The following is an 18,701-nucleotide window of genomic DNA, read 5'->3' as shown; positions in this document are numbered from 1 at the left end:
TGTTTTCTTACCTTCATTTAAAAAAAAATGTTTAGCTCACATAATATAATGTAAAAGTATGCATTATGGTGTCTTTGATAAAATGAAGGTGTGAAAAACAAATGTAGGCATTAATAAATGCATTTCTATAGCTTCCAAAATCCTTTTTTACAATGGACTACCAAGATGGCTGCGGGATAGCTTCGAAACAGCGCCCCCTGTCAGTCATCCAGGGTTTATACACATTGGTCCCAACACGTCCAAGCCTTTAAATAGCTTGATTCCCTCCCACTCTACCGTCTTCTACTACCATTCGGCAAACTGAGACACCGGGCAAACCGACGCCTATTCCCGGCAAACATCTGTCATATTGCGCCGAGCAAACAGAAAAGTAATTATATGCGGGCCCTCATCCCAACGAAAAGTAAGTCTTTCAGAAGGGAGAAAGTGCTACAAGGGGAAGTATTACATTTTCCTCGAAAAAGCAGAGAATTGGCGGAGATCGAGAGGCCGGATAATAATCTTCAAAGCAGACTGCAGGGCATTTTCATCAACAGATTGGATTCTCTCTGGTGGCGTCTTCCGTACAGCGCACAAGTGATTATTCTACAGGGGACATACAGAACTCTTCAATATTCCAGGGGCGGTAGGAGTTTCCACCTTTTCACACCGCGGTGAACAGGCCTACCTGCGTGAAAGATCAGGAGGTAAATTGCCCACCGTTATATTGAACTAGATGTGATACAGGTTTTGTTTGAGTTTTTGCAATTGCCATTTCAAAACAGGCTATGTCCTAACCTCGCATTGTTAGTATTAAAACATTCAGTCTCCCATGGATAGTTAATGGTCACGGGAGATGCGCGCGCCTATAACTGCTTTTCCACAAGTTGTCTCCCACATAACCACACCTAGCCAATAGGCTTCGAAATTCACCCATCCTCAAGCGGGGCAAAACGGATGTAGGCTAAATGAATACGTGAAATCAGAGATGTGGTCCAACTCGATCGGCGTGTGTAGCCTACAAAGATATATAAACATACTTTTGAATGTTTTCACAAACTATTCAGGATGACGACAGACTCCTATCAACTCGAGTTTGCCCGAATAGGCTAAGTGTGAGTTGATCTTGTCTGATCTCGTGGTGATGTTTGTTTAGGAACACGGCAATAAATGAAGATTATGGTTTGAAACGCAACCATGAACTATCGCACAATAACACCGTTTGGAAACAAGAAAATCGTGAAAACAAATGTTTTGGATGTCCTTCGTTTGAGCTTACATTGGTTGCGGAGGAAATGTCCTACTCAATAACGAGCGATAGCCAAGTTCCACACCCCAAAGAAAGTTACCGGAAATCTTGTTGAGAAGGATGTGATTGCGGGGCGTTCCATCCAAACCACAAATTCCTATGATTAACAGTGTTAAATAACACTAATATGTGAAAACAATATTATTTGTGGACAAATGTCATTTTGTCGTTATAACAAGCAGTAGCGGTGCGTGGGTAAAACCACTGGGGAAACCAAGCCCCCAAAAGCCATATTACAACCTGTGTTGTGATAATTGCGTTATTTGCTCTGTAACCTGTTAATTCATATACCTTGCGACCGTGATATATAGACCTAAAGACCGAGACAATAAAAATACAATTCAACCACACCTTTTATTCAAGGTATGTATAGCAGGACCAAATCGGAGAGACCGGCAGGAGCAAGCCCATGTAATGCTTTGTAGGTTAGCAGTAAAACCTTGAAATCAGCCCTAGCCTTAACATTTACATTTTTGTCATTTAGCAGACGCTCTTATCCAGAGCGACTTAGTTAGTGAGTGCATACATTATCTTTTTATTTTTTTCATACTGGCCCCCCGTGGGAATCGAACCCACAACCCTGGCGTTGCAAACGCCATGCTCTACCAACTGAGCTACATCCCTGCCGGCCATTCCCTCCCCTACCCTGGACGACGCTGGGCCAATTGTGCACCGCCCCATGGGTCTCCCGGTCGCGGCCGGCTGGATTCGAACCAGGATCTCTAGTGGCACAGCCTTAGACCGCCTTAACCTCCCGAGTGGCACAGTGGTCTAACAGGAAGCCAGTGTAGAGGCTAGCACTGGAGTAATATGATCACATTTTTTTGGTTCTAGTCAAGATTCTAGCAGCCGTGTTTAGCACTAACTGAAGTTTATTTAGTGCTTTATCCAGGTGGCTGGAGTAGAGCATTGCAGTAGTCTAATATAGAAGTGACAAAAGCATGGATTAGTTTTTCTGCATAATTTTTGGACAAAAAGTTTCTGATTTTTGCAACATTACAAAGATGGAAAAAAGCTGTTCTTGATATGTTCATCAAAAGAGAGATCAAGGTCCAGAGTAACGCCGAGGTCCTTCACCGTTTTTTTTTTTTTTTTAGACGACTGTACAACCATCTAGATTAATTGTCAGACCCAACAGAAGATCTCTTTGTTTCTTGGGTCCTAGAACTAGCATCTCTGTTTTGTCAGAGTTTGAAAGTAAAATATTTCCAACCATCCATTTCCTTATGTCTGAAACACATGCTTCCAGGGTAGGCAATTTTGGGGCTTCACCATGTTTCATCGAAATGTAGAGCTGTGTGTCGTCCGCATAGCAATGAAAGTTAACATTGTGTTTCCGAATGACATCGCCAAGAGGTAAAATATATAGTGAAAACAATAGTGGTCCTAAAACGGAACCTTAAGGAACACCGAAACGTACAATTGATTTGTCAGAGGACAAACCATCCACAGAGACGAACTGATATCTTTCTGACAGATAAGATCTAAACCAGGCAAGAACTTGTCTGTGTAGACCAATTAAGGTTTCCAATCTCTCCAAAAGAATGTGGTGATCGATGGTGTCAAAAGCAGCACTAAGGTCTAGGAGCACGAGGACAGATGCAGAGCCTTGGTCTGACGCCATTAAAAGGTCATTTTCCACCTTCACGAGTGCAGTCACACTGCGATGATTGGGTCTAAAAACCAGACTGAAGCGTTTCGTATAAATGTTTTGTCTTCAGGAAGGCAGTGAGTTGCTGCACAACAGCTTTTTATAATGATTGGCCAGTACAGAGAATTAAGTAAAACCACAAGTCCAAATCCGTATCTCCATCCATGGCTAATTTAGGAAAGGGACCATTTTAGCTAGCTAGCTAGCCAGCCACCAGAGGACAGCACCGCGAGATGCAACAATTCAAGTTTTTCTGTCAATGACGTATGCTCTCAATGGGATTTGATAGGAGTGACGGCAAATCAAAGCTGGCTTCCCTTGACACTTTGTTTTTTAGTGAGCCAGGACCATTCACAGTTGAGCTCGCTCAGTTTAGCTCAATGCTGATTGGCAAAAAAATGTAATACTTTTTTTGTCAAGAGAGGCCAGATGCTCTGCGGCTTCCCTTGCCTTCAGTGCTACAGGTGGCAACAATGTCATACTTGTTTGAACCAGCCAGTATCAGCTAGATGGCCTACACGTAGAGAGACAGGGGCGCTGTTTCGCTCGCTCGGATGCTTTGTCCTGTGAGATACTTTCAGCCTCTTGTGAATTGAAGGAAAATAGAAATTCTTGTCATTCTTTTATTGGTAATTTTTTTGGGGAAGCCTGGCTTCCCTTGGCATCCATGAATACACGCCACTGATAACAAGGTTGGTAGCAACGTGAAAATCTTGGAAATCTGTTGCAGTTCAAGTCGACTACAAAACCCACAATGCAATGCTCTCTGGCTTGGCTAGCTAACTGGGCTGGCTTGGCTAGCTAGCTGGGCTGGCTAGGTAGCTAACAAACGTAGCTACACAGTAAAATCGCCTAAACAAACTGCACTATCAATTTAGGAGTCTCTCACAGAGTTCAACTTTCTTCTCTGCGCAGAGCGAGTGCAGAGTATGTTGCTATGGCAATGACCCTTTCCCACACAGACACACAGGGTGCGTTGTAAGGTGGTACTTGAAGGAGAAACTGAGTTGAATAATTTGGTACACTGTTTAGATTGAGCACATCTAAGCGAAATATATACTTGTCATGACGATACCCCATTTCATTGATCCCAAATCCTTAGGTAAGGCTGTAAAGTGCAATATGAATGTCAATAAGCACAATAGGCTGACTGCGGAGGTGATTTCCCACTGTCAAAGTCCAGCAATAAGAGCTACGATGCTAATATTTGCTTAAACTCTTCACAGTTGTGTTCTGTGGGTGTCACCGAGTAGACTGATACTCCATTTCATTGCTCCACATTCCAACACTCCAACCTTGTTTAACATTGTCTAGTCTAAATATGGCATGTTTCCACCAATTGTAACCTTCTGCATCACTTTCAAATAGGGACCTTTATTTTGAAGGCGAAAGGCAAATTCCACTATTGTGGCTAGCTTCACAACACATAACTCGGTCCAGTCAAGCCATACTAGCCAGATGAAGCTAGCTGGCTGCTTATAACATTAGTTTTGGGCAACAGGGTTAAGTAGCTGGCTACCAAGTTATTTCAATAGGAGAACAACAAGTGGCTACCAAGCTAATACTTATTCACATGGATTCCTAAATCATTGCTAAGAATATTGAAAATGACTGCAGTTTCTATTGGTCATTGTTTTCAGGCTGGTTGCATTGGCGCTAGCTAGGTACCAAGCTAAAGCTAGCTACCCCAGAAGTTGCTAATAACATTTGTATCAAAGATATTTGCAAACATTTTTAGATCCTGCTCGTTTGATCCTGATCTAATTTAAAATGCTCACACAAACGTTTTCCCATTCGGTCGAACAAATAATGCCTTATTACCAACGCAGTATTGTACAGCTTTAACAGTGATCGTAATGGTGGCGCTTGGCTTGCACGTGCACATTTGGGACACACAACATTCTATAATAGAATAGTGTTATTTGACTTGTCAAATTAAAAGCTTATTTGACATGTCAAATAGTGTTATTTGACGCATATTTTTTGACACGCAAAGACCCAAACGGCGTTCCATAATGATGACACGTTCCTATACGATCTCCTGATTTCACAGACAAATCACTAAGAAGTTAAATCACGGGGGAAATTATTTTACCCACTGATAGAACATAGGCTTTCACCAAATTGACAGGAGTTTCATGATTTTTATTTCTGGGGTTGGATTATACCCTTTAAGATAGGACTCCGGTACACAGGCGGGAGCACTCCAGCATAGGTGGCGGTATTGTACCAATATAACAGTGTCCTTCGCCCACCTGCGGAGCATTCCGCCATCACGTGCATGTTGATTTTTGTCCACCCACACCAGACGCGATCAGGACACGCAGGTTGAAATATAAAAACAAACTCTGAACCAACTATATTAATTTGGGGACAGGTCGAAAAGCATTAAACATTTATGGCAATTTAGCTAGCTGTTGCTAGCTAATTTGTCCTGGGATATAAACATTTGGGTTGTTATTTTGCCTGAAATGCACAAGGTCCTCTAATCCAACAATTAATCCACAGATAAAAGGGTAAACGGAGTTTGTTTCTAGAATTTCTATTCCTTCAGGCTTCTTCTTCTTCTTTGGACTTTATATGGCGGTTGGCAACCAACTTTAAGGCGCCACCAACTGGACTGGAGTGTGGACCTCAGTTCATCTTTCACGTGGGTATATGCTGCTAAAAACCAATGAGGAGATGGGAGAGGCAGGACTGTCTGTCTCTCTGTCTGTCTATCTCTGTCTCTGCTCCAGTGAGAAGAAGCCAGATGAAGAGACATTTGACGCCACTGTAGAAGGTCCCCCAGGGGGCCCCAGGAACCAAGTCAAAGGCCCCAGCAGATAAAGCCCCTCAGTGGGGCCCCCGTAAAATCCACAACGACACCGACAGCATCGACAGAGTCACAAAACCAAGGCAGTGACCGCTCTTCTAAAGAGTCCATACAGATGCAGAGTGAACGTGTGAACCCTAGTGACTCACAACAAGTGCAAGTGTGCATCCACGTCCCCCTACAGCCGAGGATGGAGAATTGAAAGTCGTGGAGAGAGTACTACAGATCGCTGCCGTCCCGAGCGCAAGGCATTCAATCGTCACTGTCCAAGTGAAACTCAATGGCAGCGCCCTCCGCAGCAGCACACCCCAATTAGAAAGAGGCTGCAGCGCATCACAGAGCCCTTGCTCTACCCCCAGCTCTGCCCCTCCCAAGTTCTATTTTAGCGCCTGGCTACGCAGACGCTCGTTGACGTGCGCGAGCAGTGTGGGTGCAATGATTGAAAGACATGAATGTGTACATTTATTTTGCAGGGGATGCACTGTTGAGCACTATATCCCAAGGGGTTCGTGCTGATTGTATGGAGATTGTGACAGCCAGTTAAATGGCGTCCCTTGAGTAGGCAAGAACAAGATGTATGTCAGGAGAAGTGCAGTACTATCATAAGGAGAGTTATACTTGGAATACGGAGGAGGAATGGAGGGGAAAAAGAGAGGCAGATGAGGTCTAAGAGAGAGAGAGAGGAAGAGGGTGAGCTTGAGTCAGTTAAAAATGGCGGGAAAAAGGGAGATGGTTTGTTAAAGAAGAATGGTAGAAAGTGTAAACAGAGTGAGTTGAAGACAGGAGGAGAAATGGAAGTGAATGAGGGCGAAGTATCGGAGGTGGTAGGTGTGGTGAAGTTCTTGGAGCCCGAGGATTGCGCCGAGGGTCAGGATAAAGATGAGTCTGTGAAAGTAGGAGTGAAGTTTTTGGAAAAGGTGGAACCTTGTCTTTTGGCTGATCCATTTGTGGTTTCAGGGTGGGTGAAAACAGAGTTGGGTGCTGTGGAATCGGTGAGGGTAACCAGAAGTGGTCTTGTGATAATTGTTTGTGTTTCTGCTCATTTGAGGGAACAGGCACAGCCTCCTGAATGGGGCAGTGGTCTAAGGCACTGCATCGCAGTGTTAGCTGTGCCACTAGAGATCCTGGTTCGAGTCCAGGCTCTGTCGCAGCCGGCCGCGACCGGGAGACCCATGGGGCGGTGCACAATTGGCCCAGCATCGTCCAGGTTAGGGGAGGGTTTGGCCGGCAGGGATGTTCTTGTCCCATCGCGCACTAGCGGCTCCTGTGGCGGGCCAGGCGCAGTGCACGCTGACACGGTCGCCAGGTGTACGGTGTTTCCCGACACATTGGTGCGGCCGGGTTAAGCAGGGCATTGTGTCAAGAAGCAGTGGGGTTGGGTTGTGTTTCGGAGGATGCACGGCTCTTGACCTTCGCCTCTCCCGTGTCCGTACGGGAGTTGCAGTGATGGGACAAGACTGTAACTACCAATTGGATACCACGAAATTGGGGAGAAAAACAAACAAAAATGTATATATATAAAAAAAAAAAAGAGTGAGCAGGCGTTCCGCGTTAAACGAATGGGGGCAAGAAATGTGAATTGTTTTGCACTCAAGAAAAGGGCGCTATTGAAAGGAGTGATTACTGGGGTAGCAATAAATGTAAAAGTTGACCAACTGAATGGGAAGATTCCCGGTGTTTGTGACAGTGTCCTTAAAGCAGCTTTTCTGCGTAGGAATTGTGTGTGTGTGTGTGTGTACCACAACAACAGAATGGTGTGGGTGTATACCAGTCAATACAAATATTCATGTAAGTAGACCACTGATTGGCCAGCTGATCTTCCTCTAGACCGCTGATTGGCCAGCTCATCCTCCTCAGGGAGATGAGATACAAGTTTGCAGGTGTTTAAAAAAAAAAAAAAATTCCCCCTCCAATTTATGCTTTGGCCACAAAAACGAGTATAGGACAAGTCAACAGCATTATTTGGATAATGAGTTAACAATATGTACTTTTAAAAGTGAAAATTTCACTGGGCAGTTACTTTAAACACAAGCATGAAGATGCCCACATGCAGGAACAAAGGAATGCCCTGAATTGCGGGCCGCAATCACACACTAATGGAGATGTTCACAACATTGTTTCTACTCTTCGGGCTGATTGAATAAACAGTAGCCTATCATTCGTGTAATTTGACCCTCTGACTAAAATGTTTCATTTCAGTGTTATTTGTGATGTACAGTGAGGGAAAAAAGTATTTGATCCCCTGCTGATTTTGTACGTTTGCCCACTGACAAAGACATGATCAGTCTATAATTTTAATGGTAGGTTTATTTGAACAGTGAGAGACAGAATAACAACAAAAAAATCCAGAAAAACACATTTCAGAAATGTTATAAATTGATTTGCATTTTAATGAGGGAAATAAGTATTTGACCCCCTCTCAATCAGAAAGATTTCTGGCTCCCAGGTGTCTTTTATACAGGTAACGAGCTGAGATTAGGAGCACACTCTTAAAGGGAATGCTCCTAATCTCAGCTTGTTACCTGTATAAAAGACACCTGTCCACAGAAGCAATCAATCAATCAGATTCCAAACTCTCCACCATGGCCAAGACCAAAGAGCTGTCCAAGGATGTCAGGGACAAGATTGTAGACCTACACACGGCTGGAATGGGCTACAAGACCATCGCCAAGCAGCTTGGTGAGAAGGTGACAACAGTTGGTGCGATTATTTGCAAATGGAAGAAACACAAAATAACTGTCAATCTCCCTCGGCCTGGGGCTCCATGCAAGATCTCGCCTCGTGGAGTTGCAATGATCATGAGAACGGTGAGGAATCAGCCCAGAACTACACGGGAGGATCTTGTCAATGATCTCAAGGCAGCTGGGACCTTAGTCACCAAGAAAACAATTGGTAACACACTACACCGTGAAGGACTGAAATCCTGCAGCGCCCGCAAGGTCCCCCTGCTCAAGAAAGCACATATACAGGCCCGTCTGAAGTTTGCCAATGAACATCTGAATGATTCAGAGGAGAACTGGGTGAAAGTGTTGTGGTCAGATGAGACCAAAATCGAGCTCTTTGGCATCAACTCAACTCGCCGTGTTTGGAGGAGGAGGAATGCTGCCTATGACCCCAAGAACACCATCCCCACCGTCAAACATGGAGGTGGAAACATTATGCTTTGGGGGTGTTTTTCTGCTAAGGGGACAGGACAACTTCACCGCATCAAAGGGACGATGGACGGCGCCATGTACCGTCAAATCTTGGGTGAGAACCTCCTTCCCTCAGCCAGGGCATTGAAAATGGGTCGTGGATGGGTATTCCAGCATGACAATGACCCAAAACACACGGCCAAGGCAACAAAGTAGTGGCTCAAGAAGAAGCACATTAAGGTCCTGGAGTGGCCTAGCCAGTCTCCATACCTTAATCCCATAGAAAATCTGTGGAGGGAGCTGAAGGTTTGAGTTGCCAAACGTCAGCCTCGAAACCTTAATGACTTGGAGAAGATCTGCAAAGAGGCGTGGGACAAAATCCCTCCTGAGATGTGTGCAAACCTGGTGGCCAACTACAAGAAACGTCTGACCTCTGTGATTGCCAACAAGGGTTTTGCCACCAAGTACTAAGTCATGTTTTGCAGAGAGGTCAAATACTTATTTCCCTCATTAAAATGCAAATCAATTAATAACATTTTTGACATGCGTTTTTCTGGATTTTTGTTGTTGTTATTCTCTCTCACTGTTCAAATAAACCTACCATTAAAATTATAGACTGATCATGTCTTTGTCAGTGGGCAAATGTACAAAATCAGCAGGGGATGAAATACTTTTTTCCCTCACTGTAGATTGTTTGAAAACTGCTCCACCATCCATAGCCGCGGGACATAGGGGAGCAGAGGGTGCTGCATCTCTCTCTCTCTCTCTCTCTCTCTCTCTCTCTCTCTGTCTGTGTGGTTTACACTAAAAGCGTATCACAATACAAACGTAAATATGTCCATAGTTCCCAATTCCTTGTATTCGTTAGTAGCCTAATGTGTATACTCTACCACTGATAAGTGCACTGCATCTTCCCATCACACAAATGGAATGCTCGTGAATTATTTTATAGACTTTATCCTTTTAAAATGAATAAGAAATTGAACAGTTTTTCATGTTTTCAATGCTGCTATGTGAATTTGATAAAAGCGCGAGCCTGTTGTCCTGAGTTGTTTATATTGGCCACATGCTAGGGAAAGTATAGGTATTGCAATTCCAGCTCCACTTTTGCAGAGATTGTTGCAAGTACAATTTACCTACTCGATCACTCATTCTGGATCTTAACTAGTTTCCCCTTCCAATATAATGACACGTCTCTGTAACACAAAATGGCAATAGTAGAAAACACGTTACATTTTCCACTTGGAAAACATACAGTATGTAACACTGTGAGAACCCTGGGTTGGTCAGTTTCCTGTCACAGGGTAAGACTAAAGGCTGTTTATTCCTGACAATATTCACAGAACAGTCACCTCGATCTTTATTCACTATCACATTCCATACTATAGCCTCTTTAAACTTTTCTGCATCTGTAAAGACCCGATGGTGGCTGTTTTGAGTTCCATATCTGACATGATGTAGGGTTGTATCCTTAGAGGTAAAACTGTATTTTTTTAAAGTATCTGACACGTGTCTGATCCGGTTTCCCTCCATGTCCTTTGACATCGTAAATAAATAGTTCATTGTAAGTGAAAAAGTCACCTGGAAGGTAAAGGAGATTCTAGGGTCTGCCGTTTGAAGCAACTGATGTGACAAACGCATGCATGCAGTGCCTTCGGAAAGTATTCAGACCCCTTGACTTTTTCCACATTTTGTTACGGTACAGCCTTATTCTAAAATGGATAAAATAAACAGGTTTTTAGAAATTTTTGCAAACTTATTAAACTTAAAAAACATAAATAAATGTTTTACACAAGTATTCAGACCCTTTGCTATGAGACTCGAAATTGAGCTCAGGTGCATCCTGTTTCCATTGATCATCCTTGATGTTTTTACAACTTGATTGGAGTCCACCTGTGGTAAATTCAATTGATTGGACATGATTTGGAAAGGCACACCCGTCTATATAAAGGTCTCACAGTTGACAGTGCATGTCAGAGCAAAAACTAAGCCATGAGGTCAAAGGAATTGTCCGTAGAGCTCCGAGACAGGATTGTGTTGAGGCACAGATCTGGGGAAGGGTACCCAAAAATCTCTGCAGCATTGTAGATCCATAACTACACAGTGGCCTCCATCATTCTTAAATGGAAGAAGTTTAGAACCACCAAGACTCTTCCTAGAGCTGGCCGCCTGGCCAAACTGAGCAATCGGGGGAGAAGGGCCTTGGTCAGGGAGGTGACCAAGAACCCGATGGCCACTCTGACAGAGCTCTGGAGTTCCTCTGTGGAGATGGGAGAACCTTCCAGAAGGACAACCATCTCTGCATCACTCCACCAATCAGGCCTTTATGGTAGAGTGGCCAGACGGAAGCCACTCTTCAGTAAAAGGCACATGATAGCCTAAAGGACTCTCAGACCATGAGAAACAAGATTCCCTGGTCTGATGAAACCAAGATTGAACTCTTTGGCCTGAATGCCAAGCGTCACATCTGGAGGAAACCTGGCACCATCCCTACGGTGAAGCATGGTGGTGGCAGCATCATGCAGTCGGGATGTTTTTCAGCGGCAGGTACTGGGAGACTAGTCAGGATCGAGCAAAGTACAGAGAGATCCTTGATGAAAACCTGCTCCAGAGCGCTCAGGACCTCAGACTGGGGCGAAGGTTCACCTTCCAACAGGACAACGACCCTAACCACACAGCCAAGACAACGCAGGAGTGGCTTCGGGATGTCCTTGAGTGGCCCGGACTTGAACCCGATCAAACAGCTCTGGAGAAACCTGAAAATACAGTGGGGGAAAAATGTATTTAGTCAGCCACCAATTGTGCAAGTTCTCCCACTTAAAAAGATGAGAGAGGCCTGTAATTTTCATCATAGGTACACGTCAACTATGACAGACAAATTGAGAGAGAAAAAAATCCAGAAAATCACATTGTAGGATTTTTAATTAATTTATTTGCATATTATGGTGGAAAATAAGTATTTGGTCACCTACAAACAAGCAAGATTTCTGGCTCTCACAGACCTGTAACTTCTTCTTTAAGAGGCTCCTCTGTCCTCCACTCGTTACCTGTATTAATGGCACCTGTTTGAACTTGTTATCAGTATAAAAGACACCTGTCCACAACCTCAAACAGTCACACTCCAAACTCCACTATGGCCAAGACCAAAGAGCTGTCAAAGGACACCAGAAACAAAATTGTAGACATGCACCAGGCTGGGAAGACTGAATCTGCAATAGGTAAGCAGCTTGGTTTGAGGAAATCAACTGTGGGAGCAATTATTAGGAAATGGAAGACATACAAGACCACTGATAATCTCCCTCGATCTGTGGCTCCACGCAAGATCTCACCCCGTGGGGTCAAAATGATCACAAGAACGGTGAGCAAAAATCCCAGAACCACACGGGGGGACCTAGTGAATGACCTGCAGAGAGCTGGGACCAAAGTAACAAAGCCTACCATCAGTAACACACTACACCGCCAGGGACTCAAATCCTGCAGTGCCAGACGTGTCCCCCTGCTTAAGCCAGTACATGTCCAGGCCCGTCTGAAGTTTGCTAGAGTGCATTTGGATGATCCAGAAGAGGATTGGGAGAATGTCATATGGTCAGATGAAACCAAAATAGAACTTTTTGGTAAAAACTCAACTCGTCGTGTTTGGAGGACAAAGAATGCTGAGTTGCATCCATAGAACACCATACCTACTGTGAAGCATGGGGGTGGAAACATCATGCTTTGGGACTGTTTTTCTGCAAAGGGACCAGGACGACTGATCCGTGTAAAGGAAAGAATAAATGGGGCCATGTATCATGAGATTTTGAGTGAAAACCTCCTTCCATCAGCAAGGGCATTGAAGCTGAAACGTGGCTGGGTCTTTCAGCATGACAATGATCCCAAACACACCGCCAGGGCAACGAAGGAGTGGCTTCGTAAGAAGCATTTCAAGGTCCTGGAGTGGCCTAGCCAGTCTCCAGATCTCAACCCCATAGAAAATCTTTGGAGGGAGTTGAAAGTCCGTGTTGCCCAGCGACAGCCCCAAAACATCACTGCTCTAGAGGAGATCTGCATGGAGGAATGGGCCAAAATACCAGCAACAGTGTGTGAAAACCTTGTGAAGACTTACAGAAAACGTTTGACCTGTGTCATTGCCAACAAAGGGTATATAACAAAGTATTGAGAAACGTTTGTTATTGACCAAATACTTATTTTCCACCATAATTAGCAAATAAATTCATTAAAAATCCTACAATGTGATTTTCTGGATTTGTTTTTTCATTTTGTCTGTCATAGTTGACATGTACCTATGATGAAAATTACAGGCCTCTCTCATCTTTTTAAGTGGGAGAACTTGCACAATTGGTGGCTGACTAAATACTTTTTTTCCCCACTGTAGCTGTGCAGCATGCTCTCCATCTAACCTGACAGAGCTTGAGAGGATCTGCAGAGAAGAATGGGAGAAACTCCCCAAATACAGGTGTGGCAAGCTTGTAGCAAATGTGGAAAAAGTCAAGGGGCCTGAATACTTTCCGAAGGCACTGTATGCTTGCTATACTGACTAGCTACTCCATCAATGAATTAAGTTAGTGGTGTCCTAGTGTCAGTATGTTTCACATTCATGTTTTTTTTTTTTTATCCAGCTTTCTCTAAAAACTGCAATAGTCCTTCCTCCTGTGCAAACAAAGGCAGGTGCCAGAGCTCCACGACCCTATTGTTAATTCACAGTAAGCATAGGAGTGTTCAAAGTCCATGCATACAATCCTTGTTACACAATCAATTAACAGACAGGAGAGGGGTGTTGTCAAACAGTGACTGGTTTGTTTGGATTATCTCTAGTGTAGCTGGCACTGAGGCTTCCCTGTGCGAATACTCGTTAACCCTTTTGTAACAAGAACTGTCATCGTAAGTGAAAAATAATCCAACCCCCCACCCCCCCCCCAAAAAAACCAAGGCATCTCCTGTGCCCAGGATTGTGTTAAAAGTGCGATGTTAGGCACAGATCTTCTCTCCCTGTGCATTAATTTGATGATCTGGCTTTGTACAACTATCATAGTCAGTGTGGTTTAAAATAACCAAGCTGGCCTCTGACAGACTTCAGACACAAAGGTGCCTCAGTAAGTTCAGTAAGTTGAGAATCAGGCCCTCTTGTTCACACGCCGTCGCTAACAAAACTACCATCCAAAGGATGACTAAAGAAAACGCATTCAAAACCTGCCAGTAATGAGTAGCAGTGATGTCATAGTGGCTCTGAGAGCCTTTCACAGCAGATCCCATTGCCTGTGTTGTAATTAAGCCTACACTGCATATTGCCCACTCAACTATCAATGGCTGCATCTATGCCACAAGAGCTGCTCTGCACTGTCAAAGCTTGTATTCAGCTAGCTAATGGATTAATCTGGGGAATGTCAGGAAGTCCTGCAGTAGGTGTTTGAAGCATCTGTAGATTCTTCTGTGTGTTTGAAGTTCTTATACACCAGGCCATCGCGTTGTTGGATATGTTGATGGGTCAGATTAGGTCGTCAGCTTGCTCATGTTTTCATGGCTGAGTGACTATGTAAATATGGATGGACGCACCTGCACACCAAGATCAACATGACATAATAATCACATCACAAACAATCACATACAAATTATGGATGCAAATAGTAGTCCTCTTTTACCTATTGTCTAATGATATTTAACCTCCACAATTTAAAGTAGCAATATGTAATTTTCTGGCCGACCTGGCCAAGTTCACATAGCAATGTGAAATAATTATACTTGAAAGCAAGTCTAAGAAGCGGTAGATCTGTTCTATGTAAGCTACTTTTATGCTTCCAGTTATGTTTTTGTGTCTTTTACTTTCGGTTTTGTACACCAGCTTCAAATAGCTGAAAATACAATATTTTTGGTTATGGAAAATATATTTCACAGTGGTTTAGATGGTACAATATTTCTCTACACTATACTAGCTTATTTTGTCACAAACTGAAATTAGGCAAACTATTAGAGTTTTAGCAACCAGGAAATGGTGGAGCGATTTCTGCATAGTGCAACTTAAAATTCACAAACACAACAATACATTCCGTACAAATATTTGAGTTGGCGTTTCTTTCCTTGAATCATTTTGGACATACTTTCATTTTGGTATGTGATCTACCAAAGAAATGTCTTGTCAGACTGTACAAGGCTTTGGCCGTCACCCCTTTGTCTGAATGTCTCTTACATGTTTCTCTCTCTTGTTCTTTTTTCTCTCAGAATGTTGACCTGGCTCAGTGACTGGGTCTGGCAGGACCGGCTGTGGTTCCCTGCAGGCCTGGGTTGGGCCGACCTCAAGGACCGGGATGGCCTAGTCTTCGCTAAAGGAAGTGATCTCTGGGTCATCTTCCCCATTGCAGTATGCTTCCTGATTATCCGACAGATATTTGAGAGGTCAGTACTCCAGGCCCAAGACGATAGGTGCGTCCCAAAATGCCACCCTATTCCCTACATAGTGCACTACTTTTGACCAGAATCCTATGGGCCCTGGTCTGAAGTAGTGCACTATATAGGGAATAGGGTGACATTGAGGACAAAACCAATTCCTCTCCCTCCTCACATTGCAATGGCCTCGCTATGTTTCATTAGCTTGCTGTTGTTTTTTACCTGTATTGCTCAAATCTCATTTGCCTGTTCATCTAGCCTTGTCGACTTATGTGTTCACTGCAGCAACAACCAGAACTGATTTACAGTCCCTAACCACACTTTCCTCTCCTCCTTTGCGTCCTCTATGACTATCCAGGACCGTGGCCGTTCAACTCGCCTCTTTACTTAGAGTGAGGGAGAAACCTCGTGTCAAAGCTGCTCCCAACACCACACTGGAATGTTATTTCTGCAATGCATCGAAGTTCCCCTCACAGGTAATTGCACAGCATAACTGTAATGCTACATAACGGCGTCGAACGTCAACTCCTTCCTAATCCTCCATGTAGGGAACTACCATACAATTCCATTGACCAAATCCAAGTGACCACTCAGTTCAATAGTTCACACAAACGCCACACAACTCCTAAGTCAAATCCCTGCACAATTGCTACATTAAATCAACCATTAATTAAAGTGCATTTAAAATCGCAACACATTTTACAGTAAAACAATACAATTAAAGATACATTAGCACTAAATTGCCCTCTAACCCTTGTCTCTCTCTATCAGAGTTCAGTGGAGGAGTTAACTAAACAGTCAGGTTGCTCGGTGCGGCAGGTCCAGAGGTGGTTCCGGCGGCGGAGGAACCAGGAACTGCCCAGCCAGATCAAGAAGTTCCAGGAAGCCAGGTACCCACAGCAGCCAAGTGCAAACCCACGATATTATGTTTGTGCTTTTACAATCAGAGATGTAGGCTACACTCATTTCTGTATTGAATATGGTTGAAATCAATTGTTTTAGCAAAGAAAGTACAGTACTGCGAACTGAAATGAATAGAAGCAGAGCAATTAGGAACAGCAAATAGGAACAGATGAACATGGTTGAATGAAACTTGCACTTGCCTACATGTAATGAATGAATGTCAAAACAACCCTCATTTATTTCCGACGTGGGCATATTTCTACTGTGTAACATGTTAGGTGTCGTGTGCCTTCTTTAAAAGAGTCTTGTATCTGCCAGTTATTTTCTTTACCATGATTTGATGCAAGTCTTATTCACCTGATCAAAATACAAGCGCTCTTGTATAGTTTACGGGTGGTTGTAGCTTATGCTTTACTTTGTCTTGAAGGAGCCCTAGTTTGTATTGTCTCCGTTGTGTGTACATGTGACATTGTTGTAAGCTGTGTGAAATTGTGTTAAGCTGTGTGAACTTTGTGGGGTTTCTGAGGTTGCTGTGCGTTCTCTTACAGTTGGAGATTTACCTTTTACCTTCTTGCTTTCATTGCTGGCCTGGGTGCCCTAATTGATGTGAGTACCATCATTTACTGTTGGCATATATTTTCTCTAGCAATGCTTTGCCTCTAACGTTTTATACCTTTGCTCTGGCGGGTGCCATTTTGTGCTTGTGTTTGGTTTGAGACTGAAATCCTCACTAATATATGAACCTCTTCCCAGAAACCATGGTTCTATGACATGGAGGAGATGTGGAATGGCTTCCCCACAATGGTATGTCCACTGTAAGACTGTTGGTCTCTAAATCGTAATTGGTTTTAAATGTTTAGTTGGTCTACAAACTTTACAATGTCAGTGTCTGCCACATTTTGGGACAATCCCAAACATAAAGGATTTTTCAAAGGTTTCCAGTACATGATTCTAGCTTGGCATTTCTAGACACCTTTTATAAATGTTACGAAAATGTATGCATGCACTACTTTAAGTTGCTTTGGATAGAAGTATCTGCTAAATAGCATATTTGTTCTTCCCTCTTACAGCCACTGCTGCCTTCTCAGTACTGGTACTACATGATTGAGCTGGGATTCTACATATCGCTGCTCTTCAGTGTGGCAACGGATGTCAAGCGTAAAGTAAGTGGAGCCTAATTCAGAAACATTGACAATTTACATACAACAGTACCATTACAATGGCAACAGGAGAGACCTTATCTTTGTCAAGAGGGCAGAGAGAGAGATAAGAGACAGAGCTAACCACATCTCAGCAGATGTCAGTTTGGGTATCACAACCAATTTCCCTTCTTCCCTGTTGTGTGTATGTCTCAGGTAGGGAAGGGTGTTAATGTGTCTAGGGCAGGGTTTCCCAAACTCGGTGCACGTTTAGTTTTTTGCCCTAGCACTACACAGCTGATTCAAATAATGAACTAGTCATTCAGCTTTGAATCAGCTGTGTAGTGTTAGGGCAAAAAACAAAACGTGCACCCCTTTGGGTCCTGAGGACCGAGTTTGGGTAACACTGGTCTAGGGCATCTGTGGGTTAATATGTGACCGGCACATTGTGGAAAGGTATCACAGTGGAGACTGATTGACCATGTTCTCCAGCCGTATTTATTTTCCAGCTGGTGAGCCCAAATGGAAAGTGGCAACTCTTCAAAACAGTCAGCAGACTTGACTGAAATCCAGTCCTGTTTGTCGGTTGATTTGACAGACACAAGGAATGAATTGGGCTGATCCAAAACAATGGTTTTAGAGACTTGGTTGTGAGAACATTTGTGTCGTTTTGTTAGCTATAATTGCAGTGGAACTCTAAATTGGGCTTGTTAGTTTTTTGCTCGCCTCAAGCTCATGGCTAGGGCAACGTTTTAGTTCAGTTGTAAGTAGGAAAGTATACATGGATACATGCACTCATTAGCTATGTTTCCATTAAGTTGTCCAGGGATTTTTTTGTCGACGTTTAGAATGTTTGCATTTGCATAGAAAATACATGCTCCAATTGCCTGCTACGGTGCGTTTCCATTGAACCGTCTCGTCGATAAAAAAAAAAGTGGACGTAATGTCGTCACACCCCCCCCCCCCCCCCCCCAAAAAAAATGGTTGAATAAAAATTAAGTGGTTGAGGTGTTTACATTATCAATTTAGGCTGTATGCCTTCCCTCCTATCTGTTTCATGTCTCAGGTAGCCAGCATTGCTAGAATGCAATAATTTGCCATCTTCAAATAATTGTGCCAACGTATCAACATGGTCCGTGCCATGGTGAAACTTGCACTCCTTTTAGATCTGAAATAATTGGCTGGTGAAACTCGCTTCCATCATTTTCTGTTCCTAGCCAACTAGAAAAGCAAGGCGAAGCAATTCAGGCATTCTTGAAAGTCAAGACAATCCTTGTCCTGGTTGAGTTGGAAAAAAATTGATTTAGCAAACAGTAGGCATTTAGAATGAAATGCGGAGTGGAGCTTTATAGATATGTGATGACGTCACTTGCCCTGCGTAGGCCTACCATTA

The 18,701-nt window shown here is 43.5% G+C and overlaps 1 protein-coding gene across 2 annotated transcripts in view; it reads left to right on the top strand.

The window, feature by feature from the left end:
• Nucleotides 1-277: 277 nt before the first annotated feature.
• cers2a (ceramide synthase 2a) overlaps nt 278-18,701 on the top strand; it is a 28,672-nt gene continuing 10,248 nt past the window's right edge. The window contains exons 1-7 of one of the 2 annotated variants that reach the window (XM_084165396.1): nt 278-686; nt 15,102-15,275; nt 15,625-15,742; nt 16,038-16,156; nt 16,718-16,775; nt 16,923-16,973; nt 17,240-17,332. In XM_084165396.1, the coding sequence (XP_084021522.1) occupies nt 15,103-15,275; nt 15,625-15,742; nt 16,038-16,156; nt 16,718-16,775; nt 16,923-16,973; nt 17,240-17,332 (612 nt within the window). In that variant the 5' untranslated portion in view covers nt 278-686; nt 15,102. Of the gene's footprint in view, nt 687-13,271; nt 13,342-15,101; nt 15,276-15,624; nt 15,743-16,037; nt 16,157-16,717; nt 16,776-16,922; nt 16,974-17,239; nt 17,333-18,701 lie in introns of those variants that run through there. The other variant, XM_084165397.1, reaches the window with a different exon arrangement.

This window comes from Coregonus lavaretus, assembly GCF_964263955.1.
Source record: "Coregonus lavaretus genome assembly, chromosome: 7".
Lineage (NCBI taxonomy): Eukaryota > Metazoa > Chordata > Actinopteri > Salmoniformes > Salmonidae > Coregonus > Coregonus lavaretus.
This window is presented reverse-complemented; position numbering and strand designations above follow the sequence as displayed.